Consider the following 11,478-nt stretch of genomic DNA (forward strand, 5'->3'; position numbering starts at 1 on the left):
TTGTTAGTGAGAGGTGCTTTCACAAGCTAGCTTTTTTTTTTTTTTGAGATGGAGTCTGGCTCTGTTGCCCAGGCTGGAGTGCGGTGGCGCAATCTTGGCTCACTGCAACCCCCACCTCCCAGGTTCAAGTGATTCTCCTGTCTCAGCCTCCCAAGTAGCTCGGATTACAGGCATCTGCCACCACACTCAGCTAATTTTTGTATTTTTAGTAGAGACGGGGTTTCACCATGTTGGCCATGCTGGTCTTGAACTCCTGATCTCAGGTAATCTGCCTGCCTTGGCCTCCCAAACTGTTGGGATTACAGGCATGAGCCACTACACCCAGCCTACAACCTAGCCTTTCAAACAGTTAAACCACTAGTAACAAGCACTAGCCATTAAAACAGAGATCTTGAAAGCAAACAGAAAACTCATTTCTAGTATTTAAGTCACATACTCTTCTATTCCTAAGTATTGTCCACAAAAAAACAGAAGAACAAAAACAAATCAAATAGAGAACAGAAAAAAATCCAACAGAATCCTAATTCCTTCTGTGAACTTTAGAATTTAGTATCAAGTAATTTTTCTTTTGTTAAGAAAAACTGGCTGGCACAGTGGCTCACGTCTACAATTCCAGCACTTGGGGAGGCCAAGGTAGGCAGATCACTTGAGCTCAGGAGGTCGGGGATGCAGTGAGCCATGATGGCACCACTGCACTCAACCTGGGTGACAGAGCAAGACCCTGTTAGGACAGGACAGAAGGATAGGATAGGACAGGACGGGACAGGACAGGGATAGGAAGGGATAGGAGAGGAAAGGACAGGACAGGAAACCATGAGATAAAATTTCAAGAGTAAGATACCAAATAGTTGCCACAGTTGATAAAATGTCAATAAAACAAACAAGCCTCCTTTCTTACCTATAAACCACCAAACTTATCTGTTTAGAGAGTAGAAATAAAGAACACTGATACCTTTTTATATTTTCCTTCCTTCAATTTAACATTGTATCATTGTAAGCATTTTTGGGGTTCCCCTTAGTCTTTACAAGTACCATCTGAAAGCCTACATAATACTTTTTTCAGTTAAATGTAATTATCACTTTCTTAACCATTGTCTTGCAGGCCATTTAAACTCTCACTCCATAGTTGTCAACAATGGATTTTTTTTTTTTTTTTTTGGTAATGTTTTCCTGGCTGGGTGCAGTGGCTCACGCCTCTAATCCCAGCACTTTCGGAGGCAGAGGTGGGTGGATCACCTGAGGTCAGGAGTTCAAGACCAGCCTGACCACATGGAGAAGCCCTGTGTCTACTAAAAATTACAAAAAAAAATTAGCTGAGCACGTTGGTGCATGCCTGTAATCCCAGCTACTTGGGAGACTAAGGCAGGAGAATCGCTCAAACCTGGGAGGTGGAGGTTGCGGTAAGCCAAGATCATGCCATTGTACTCCAGCCTGGGCAACAAGAAAGAAACTTCATCTCAAAAAAAAAAAAAGTTGAACCTGTATCTCTGTCTACCTGTAAACTGTGTTTATCTTTTATTATGAATTGTGCATTGACATCAACTTATCAACTGAAGATTTGAATTCTTCTTCCAAACTATACAACACGAGATATTTTATCTGCCCTAAATCTGTCTCCTTCAAATTTTAAGAAATGCTTTCTATTTCTAGTGACAGAGTTTATGACAAAGTCCATGTTTGCTCCATCTAAACTTTCCTTAGATGTTATCTTAATGGGCATGTTTGAAATACAGAGTTATTGAATGATTTTCAGTTTCATAAAAAATTTTGTCTTAATTATCATGTTATCACCATTATGTAAAGTTTTAAAATTATAAAGACATTACCTTTTCCTCATTTGTTGCAGAAGAATCTGGATCTTTTCTTTTCTTCTTCAATTTTTTATCTTTACTTTGTTTTGTGCTAGAAGTCTGATAAGGTTGCAAATCTACTCGAGAATGAAACTGGTAACGACCACTTTCCACATCACAATAGTAATAAATCCCAGTGGAAGGATCATAATACAGTTGATTTTCCTTTGAAAGTCAAGGAAAAAAAAATTCTAAATTCATCGAAGATAAAATAAACTTAACGAAAATGCCAAATATATTCAAATATAGTAAATATTTCTTTGAACAACTATAGTATTTTCAGAAGACAATGAATTAAAGATAACAGAATAAAAAATGCTTTAATCTTCCAAAATACTTTACCATTCAATAGCTGATCTAATTTTCCTAGTGTGAGAAACAAGTAAATCTAAATATTAAATTGAATCATATAAAACTGTCAATACTTGATCATTTTTATCTGAGAAACAGAAATTTTGTATGGTTCCACTTAATACATTAACAAAAATTGACAATACTTTTGAAGGCATGAAAACTAAAGCATGCATAAGAAAAAGCTGACCATATGAGAGCAGTTCTAGACTCTTTATTCTTAATGACTGCACAATAATGGTGTGGCAGTATAAACCCCTAAACCCTCCTCGTAATGTCATAAAACAAAGATTTGTCTTTTGATGTTCATTACTTAAAATCAGTGAAAAAAATTTTGAAAATAAAGTTCATGCATACCAAAAAATAACATTCTGTATAATGCAATCAATAAACAACTGTCTCCACCAATTAATTAATTCTATAGTAAATAGGACAAGCAACCATGCAAAAATGAATTTGGCAAATTACAGATTTAAAAGCCAGAAAGTTAAAATTAGGTAATCACCTGCATTTATGATATACTGGCCAGTACTCTAAAACCAGTATTTAATTGAACAGTCTATATTTTATTTACATCCTAAATCCATGCAGACCAGATCTGGAAACATCTTTGATGTACTGAGATTGAGCAACTAAAACTCCCTGAAAAAGAATAATTTATTTTTCTAACTATTGACACTTGCAATTTATTGTCTTTAATCCCTCCATTTTGCAGATCTCTTACAAAAATATTTAGATTTCTCACCATCTTTCTCTTAACTAAGAAACTGAATGGAGGCTTTCCAATCTTTATTTCTAGTAATAATGGAACTTTTATAATTCAAACCTTTTTAATCTGTTTGTCAGTCCCAAATATAGACATTTTCAAAATGTAAAAAAAAATTTTACTAAAATAATAAAAATGGCAACACAATGAAGTTCCTAATTTACTCAGAAATATAACCTGCAGAATGTAACTAACCATTTACAGAACAGATATCAAGAGAAAAGATACAGAAATGAAGGCAGAAGATTGACAAAGACTAATGTCTACCTGAAACTGTTGTTTTCCTAGAAACTAAACAATAACTACTCCCTTTGGATAAGTGTTTAAACATTAATTTTCTGGTTATTTATTAGCATTGTCAATTAGCATCCTCCTTATGAAAGAAAACCCTCTCTGTATAAGGACTTACAGTTTACCATATGCAGATTGACAAACTAACGAAACCTCTTATGTTAATTGAGATATTTCGTATGACACTACGTTCTCTAGATAAGTTAACAATAGTTGCAGTAACAGGAATGATGAACATCAACTCCACTTTTGTGCACCACATTCTATAATTCCTCAGAGAACCAGATTACATTACTAGATTCTTGAGTTTGAGGTATGTGACTGAGTTCTATCATTGTCATCAAATCTGGAATGAAATACAATTAAGTATTAGACTTCAACAGCTATAACACTGTATTGTAAATCAAGAACTTTATTTTCTGGTTCTATCCTAGTCAGTGGTCCATTATATTTTAGATCCCATATTAATTCCCTAGTTCTCACTGTTAACATATTGATTTTTGTTTGTTTTTGAGACAGGGTCTCACTCTGTCACCTAGGCTGGAGGGCAGTGGTACAATCATGGCTCACGGCAGCCTCCATCTTCCCAGCTCAAGCGATGCTCCCACATCAGCCTCCTGAGTAGCTGGGACTACAAGGTGAGCCACTACAGCCGGCTGACTTTTAAAATTTTTTATAGAAAGAGTCTCACTGTGTTGCCCAGGCTGGTCTTGCACTCTTGACTCAAGCAATTCTCCTGCCTCAGCCTCCTGAAGTGCTAGGATTACAAGGAGTGAGCCACCATGCCTAGCCAACAGATTGACTTTTTAAAAGTGAAACAGTTAAAAGACACAGAATATAAAACACTGGCTAATAATAAACACACTACTAAGAATTCAAGAAAGAAGTCTCCTTATGTGGCCTAAAATGAATTCATAAAGTATTGAAATAATTTTTAAAATTCTTACCTCAAACCTAAAATTAACCTTACTTCTCTATTAATTCTATGAAAAAAAAAAATTAGTTTAGGTTCTAAAATATTTACAATGTAGTTAACTATCTGCTTTTATTAACAAAAGCTCTAATACCTTAGATGTTGTTTTTATACATAAAGACTTCTCCAAAACATTATCTATAATAATCACAATAAACAACCTTATTTTAAAAACTTAGAAGTGTAGCACCATAAGCTATTTTAGAATTCTTCTGTCAAATAGTTTTGAGTCAAATATAATTTTTAAATGCAGCTTTTGGCTTTCTTACTTCGGCTTAGGGTTTAATATTTGATATCAGGCACTAAGTATGTATCATACAGTATTAAAGGTCTGAAATGGAATTTGAGACCAGCCTGGCCAACATGGTGAAACCCTGACTCTACTAAAAATACAAAAAATTAGCTGTGTGTGGTGGTGCACGCCTGTAATCCCAGCTACTTGGGATGCTGAGGCATAAGAATCACTTGAACCTGGGAAGTGAAAGTTGCAGTGAGCTGAGATCGCACCACTGCACTCCAGCCAGGGTGACAGAGGAAGACTCTGCCTCAAAAAAAAAAAAAAAAAAAAAAAAGGATCTGAGATACTTACAGAATCATAATAGAAACCAGTGCTGTGGTCAAAATACAGTCCAGTATTTTCATCATAACTAAATCCAGTCTGTGACACAGCCGCTTCTGCTGCAGCTCTCAAACTTTCAGCTAATGATGAACCTTCTAAGGATGTATCTTCTGTTGCTAATGCAGATGCTGGTTCCTATAAAAGATACAGTCACGCCAAATAAGACAAAAGCTTCTGTATATCAATTAAAAAGCTGGCTGAACTCAAGACTTGAGACTATGTTTAAGTAATGACTTCAATTACTACAATGGAAAAGGATGTCTATCAATTATGATTTGAACCACTTTTTAGAACATTTACTAGTGTGTCAGTAACTTCAACTTTGACCCAGTTTTGAAGGCAGTAAAAATGAGTGACAATTATTCGAGAATAAATGTATGATGCCACAGAGAAGCCATCCACAAAACACAGACTCTGAAATATTGACTAAGACAAAGATCTAGGTTCTTCAATAATTATATGTTCAATTGGAAAAAAAACTTCAAAAAGACAAATGAAGGAGAAAACCATAGATTAAATGAGGTATGTCAAACACAATAGGGATCCTGATTCAAACAAACTATAAAAACAAATTTACAGATTCAGGGAAATTTGAACAGTGGCAGGGTATCTGACATAAAGGAACATTAAAATTTTTTTAGGTGTAAATGTGGTATTGTTGTCCACAGTTCTTTCATTGAGTCAAAATATTTGGACAAATTTTGTTTTAGATTACGTATATCATACAATTTTGGAACACAATGTAGCAGGAAAACCACTACACATATGAACAAGTTCTACTTTTGGTTTTTGAAAAACTATAATATTCTTTGCATAATTACACATAAGAATGTTTACAACGCTTGTATATGCTGTGACGGACCAAAGAAGTCTATCTTTCCACATAACAACAAAGAAGGACAGGTTCTTGGGCACGAACAGTTTCATGTTTAGCATTTTATTACCTGTGAATTTGAGGCAAAATGGTCCACTTGTCTACATTTAACATTTTCTGTTTTATCAGTACCAGGGTAAGCATCATTTTCTATTTGTAAATGGTCTTTAGAATTCAAAGTAGAAGTTTCGATATCTTGATCTTGTTGATCTGACAGTTCAGTCACTTTACCTGGAAGACTAACATCATTGTAGTATGTCTGATAATAATAATCTGTAGCAAAAAAATTTAAGTAAAATCATATCATATTAGAATAATGTATATAAAAAGGACTTACTTACAAAATAATGGCATTTAAACACAAAAAGCAAATACTTCAAATAAATCATGATTTTTACAACTGTACAAATTTTAAAAGATTAAAACAGATGGTACAAATAAATCTGCAGAAGTGTGTATCTCTGACTCTAATGTCTCCTTCAGGACCCTAGCTGTCAGTTAAAAAGAAAAAAAAAGGTAAGTTGGTTACATTTTCCACAGCAAGAGTAAAATAAAAATAGGTAGATAGGTTGTATTCTATTTAAAAAACTTAACTCTTAACTTCTAACCGGATACCTTAATATTGTTGCTTATCAATTTAACTTCTAACCGAATACCTTAATATTGTTGCTTATCAATTGATAAAGAAATAAAGGCAAGGAATTAGGGTTTTTTTCTTTTTTTTTTTTTTTTTTTTTTTTGTCAAATTTATCTCCCCATGCAGACTTTTTAAAACATATCATACAGATAAGTAAGGTTAGCACTATTGCTGTGTTTAGCAATTTAGCCAAATTATGTCCTCAATGAAGTAAGGCAAAACTTAATAGGAAAGATGATTTCTTCTTGTGACGCACACATATTAAAACTCAGTATCTCAACTATTTTGCCTCATAACACTCATGAGGCCATGGTGGTAGGCCCACCATTCCCACAAGGGTGAGAGAACTGACACTATACACAATTCTAATTAGAACACATCAACAAGAAAACAAATGCCCCTGGTCACAAGGAAGGCAGATACAGAAGTAGATGGCTAACTGCGTGCCAAAAATTACTCAGTGAATGTGTCACTGAAAACATTAGCAACATTATAGAAATCACAGGAATGACAAACATTTCTACTTTTTCCTCCAGAAGAACAAACTGATTACCTGAAAATACCAGATCATATGGAGAGACGTCAACAGCATTAACAATTCTCATTTACCTTGATCTTAGTTTATTTTAAATTTAAAGAAAACTCAACATTAGCATGATTTGAATGTAACAGCATTAGCATATCCTCACTATAAGCGAAATACCTGAGATTGACCAAGGAGCATGGTTCTCTGTTTGTACTTCTACATCAGACTTTTTATTATCTTCATTTCTCCCACGTTGGAGTATTTTACTGAGTTCTTCCACCTGAGAGAAAACAAGGCTTTAGGAAAAAGAAATCATGTAATGATCTAATAATATATATACCAATCTCCCGCTGTTACAAATAATTGTTTTTCTTGATAAAAGTTTTAGAGAAATGTCAAGAGCAGCAAGTTTACCTTTCAGAAAAGCTAAAATTACTATTTTACTTTTTACATTTAAAAGACGTTTTCATTCCTAATCTCTCTTACTAAATGTCCAAATATCTCCTCCAAAAATCGAATAATGACACTTTGTGAACAGGGTCCTTTATTTCTAACAAATAAGATTGTTTTTATGTTAATATTTTAAAGTCAGCAGTTCTTTCTAAATAATTCAAAAATCTAAAAATTACAAATTCTCATCCCTACTGAATTATCTAATATTCATTTGGTATTCTCCATTTGGAATTAACTATCCACTTGAATATGTTAATGCCACTTACAAGCTTTAATACACATTTTTTCATTAAACAGTAGTCCTATAATTAACTGTAGCACAAGACAACAGGGAAGGTGACTGCCTGAGAGCGGCATCTGTCCTCCATGTATTTCACACACTAAAATACCCTTAAAAGGATGCTACTACATAGGACAGAGAAAGTGTGTGGAAGTGCCCAAAAGCAGGTAACATGCTGCCTCAGTCAATGTACCTCAGCCTGAGAGGACCTCAATGTGAGACAATGTCTACTACATACATGAAACCAAGTAAAAAACAAGCTTTTAAATACTTATTTAATGATACAAAAAGCTTAAACAGAGAAAGGCAATAAAACTGATTATATACAGATTATCTGTGCACTTCATGAGTTATCCAATCTGTTGCTAATGCTAGGGCAGGAACTACAGTGAGGGAAGCAAGACACTGATCATGAAAAATTTGACGCCCTCCTGTCATTCATGCAAGTACAGGCTCCATAGCTGGGAATTAGTGCCCCATTAAATTCCTTGCCCTAGGAGCCTGACTGCCTTGCCCTAAATCCTGGCTCTGGCTACTGTCTGTTACTATGAATTAGATTACTTAGTATCTACTACCTGCTGGGCACTATACTTGATGCTTTGGATAACATCTCATTAATTCACAAAACCACCTGAAATATTCGTTGCCCTAACCCCAATTTTACACATAAAATATCAGACGAGACAAAGTAATTTGCACAAGGCTATTTTGGGGTCTTGTACAAACCCTATATGTACTATGGTTCTCCAGTTATCATTAATTCTCAAGCAAAACTTTTTAACTGCTCCAGATAAGACATATTCAGTAATTTGGAACGACAGTTAATCAAATCCACCCTCTCTCCAACCAAGGGAGGCTGACCAGGAGAGTAAGGAGTTATCACTATCCAAAGTAGAGTCAAGACTTTCTACGAGATTAAATTTTTAATACTGAACTAAAATGGAGGCATGTGGAAGACAGATGCTCCTCTTAGGCAATTACCTGCAGAAGTTCGCTTCTGCTGCAGTTTAGTCAGAGAACTACTATTTTTTTAAGTGTATTAAAGCTTATAAGAGGCATTAACATATTTAATAATTAAATCCACGTGGAGAACACTGAATGATATTAGATAATATGAATGGGAATTAACAGTTTTTAAATTTTCTAATTCTTTAGGGAGAATTGCTGACCTCCCGAAATATTAGCATAAAAACATTATTTTCTGTAAGAAATAAAGGATCTGTTCACAAAGTCCCATTATTTAGTCTGATTTATCAAATTAACAGTTAACACCAAAATGCTGGCTCTTTGAAGATTAGCAAAAAATGTTTTAGAATCTCTAACACAAGCAGTACTTCAACAACTTAGAATTATAAAGCCCTTTTCAAAAGGCTGTCATTTTAAAAAGGCTGTCATATTTTGCTCCCCTCTCCTTTTTTTTTTTTTTTTTTTTTTTTTTTTGAGACGGAGTCTCGCTTTGTCGCCCAGGCTGGAATGCAGTGGCACGATCTCAGCTCACTGCAAGCTCCGCCTCCCGGGTTCACGCCATTCTCCTGCCTCAGCCTCCCGAGTAGCTGGGACTACAGGCGCCCGCCACCACGCCCAGCTAATTTTTTTTCTTGTAGTTTTAGTAGAGACGGGGTTTCACTGTGTTAGCCAGGATGGTCTCTATCTTCTGACCTCGTGATCCCCCGCCTCAGCCTCCCAAAGTGCTGGGATTACAAGCATGAGCCACCGCGCCCTACCTTCTCCCCATATTTTTTTTTTACCGTACTTGTATGCTCCTACACAGTTACACACCGTAGGTGTTCAAACTGACTAAACAAAAACTTTCCAATGTCATGATGTCAAAAACTCTATGTAACGGTCATACCAAGTCATTGCAACTCAGCAGTTATTTTCATAGTCCGTTTGGTAAAACATAAAGAAGTTTGATGACGTTTTAGTGTTCGGCCTATATACTGGTTTTAGGAAACGTACCAATAAATTATGAAGAACTAAACAACCGTCAAATTGAAACTAGTTACTATGTGGAAATAATGTGTTGGCAGAGAGTGCCTGCCAACAAAGTGGAAAAAAAAAATATTATGCTCTTGGTTTTTGAGATAGAGTCGCACTCTGTCGCCCTGGCTGGAGTGCAGTGGCACGATCTCGGCTCACTGCAAGCTCCACCTCCCAGGTTCAAGCAATTCTCCTGCCTCAGCCTCCCGAGTAGCTGGGATTCCAGGAGCCCGCCGCCAGGCCTGGCTAATTTTTGTACTTTAGTGGAGACGGGGTTTCACCATGTTGGCCAGACTGGTCTCAAACTCCTGACCTGGTGATCTGCCCGCCTCGGCCTCCCAGGGTGCTGGGATTACAGACGTGAACTACCGCGCCCAAACAAGGTTTTTTGTTTTTAATGCGACAGTTTAAGTATTAACATTTGTCCCTACTATCTTGAAAACGAAATAAGCTGCTTAACGTCTCCAACAAAAGCAGTTATATATCTTCCCTACTTCCACAAGAAAGCCCAAGTAAACGCCCCGAAGAGCAACCTTACACAGGTATAGCGTTCAAAAGTTTGTAAAATTGTTTACTCGTGTTTTACTCCACCTTCACAAATGTGAGCTATCATTCCCATTTAATGGGGAACTGAGGCTCGGTATAAGTTTACACATCCAGTGAATGGCAACGATGGGATTCTGACTCAAGTTCAACGTTTTAATAAACTCAAATGTGCTCTACAGTAAATGCGCCTACTGACAATGGGAAATGGGATGCTGGGGCAAGCGAGAATGAAGACTATGTAGCCACAGTACTTAAGTTCAATTCACGCCAGTCGCGAGACATAGATTTAAAAAGTAACCTGAACTCAGCTTTGCTCCTGATGTACTTGGAATTGTAACTGCGCTGAACTTTTACTTATTTATATTTCAAGTACTCTACAGTTCTGAGCCCCTGCCAAGGACCCCTTTCGAGGCCATCAGGGGCTTCGAAAGCCTCGCCTCGGGCTGGATGGGGCGCGGGGCTAAGGCGGACCGCGCACCTGCGTGCGGAGCTCCTGGTTGTTGCTTTCTGCGTTCTGGTACAGCCGTTCTGTGTGATGCAGCAGCTTCTCGATCTCCCGCACCTGCCGCTTGCAGCTCCGCAGTTCACGTTCCAACTTCTCCACCTTCCGCCTTAGCTGGGCCAGCTCAGGCTCAGGGGAGGTGGGCGGCGGCGGCGGGGACGGCGCCTCCGAGGCCATGAGGTCCGGCGCGAGACTGCTCGTTGCCGCGGAGGGGCTGCGTTCAGGCCGAAACGGACGCCGGCGGACCCAGAGGCCAGGGGAGCGCGCGGGCAGCGAAAGGTAGCCTCACACCCGGCCGGCCGCGGTGGCCCCTGGCCATGACGCCCTGAAACTCACTTGTAGCCGAACGGGGCTGCGGGCGACGAGCAAGGGACTGAGGATAGCCCCTGCCCGATGTGCGCGGCCTGGAAACCGGAAAACTTTCCTGGAAACTACCTTCTCCAGCTACAGAAACAGAGGGAGGAGCGTGGGATAAGGAGCCCGGAAACCAGCGTCCAGAAAACCAGGGGCCAGAAGCGCTCCGGCAGCTCCCCAGTTGAGCCGGAAACTACGGCGCCAGCGGTAGGCGGGGCCAAGACGGAACAGGAAGCGACGGAAAGCAGTAAGGACCGATAGTGTGCGTGCGGACGTCTAGCCTGCGGTACCTGAGGGCGTGGAGAGCTGTTGGCAATGTGGCTACCGAAGCCTTAGAGTGATAGGGAGGCTTGCAGCCTCTGGTCTCAGACATTTGTACTTGCTGATGTTCTTTGAACAAACTTTTAGTATAGTATGCATTTCCTATCTCCTTGTTTTACAAATAAGAACAGAGTACCCCAGTAATGTTTTGTGGG

At 38.1% G+C, this 11,478-nt stretch overlaps 1 protein-coding gene across 1 annotated transcript in view; it reads right to left on the reverse strand.

Moving 5' to 3' along the window:
* Positions 1–11,203, reverse strand: part of LOC105475114 (angiogenic factor with G-patch and FHA domains 1) — a 32,273-nt gene extending 21,070 nt beyond the window's left edge. Inside the window, exons 1-5 of the mRNA XM_011730119.3 lie at positions 10,625–11,203; positions 7,065–7,167; positions 5,795–5,997; positions 4,821–4,985; positions 1,827–2,015 (exon numbers count right to left, since the gene is read on the reverse strand). Of these exons, the coding sequence (XP_011728421.2) occupies positions 1,827–2,015; positions 4,821–4,985; positions 5,795–5,997; positions 7,065–7,167; positions 10,625–10,825 (861 nt within the window). The 5' untranslated portion in view covers positions 10,826–11,203. The remainder of the gene's footprint in view (positions 1–1,826; positions 2,016–4,820; positions 4,986–5,794; positions 5,998–7,064; positions 7,168–10,624) is intronic.
* Positions 11,204–11,478: the final 275 nt, after the last annotated feature.

Source organism: Macaca nemestrina, chromosome 6 (assembly GCF_043159975.1).
Source record: "Macaca nemestrina isolate mMacNem1 chromosome 6, mMacNem.hap1, whole genome shotgun sequence".
In the NCBI taxonomy this organism is placed as follows: domain Eukaryota; kingdom Metazoa; phylum Chordata; class Mammalia; order Primates; family Cercopithecidae; genus Macaca; species Macaca nemestrina.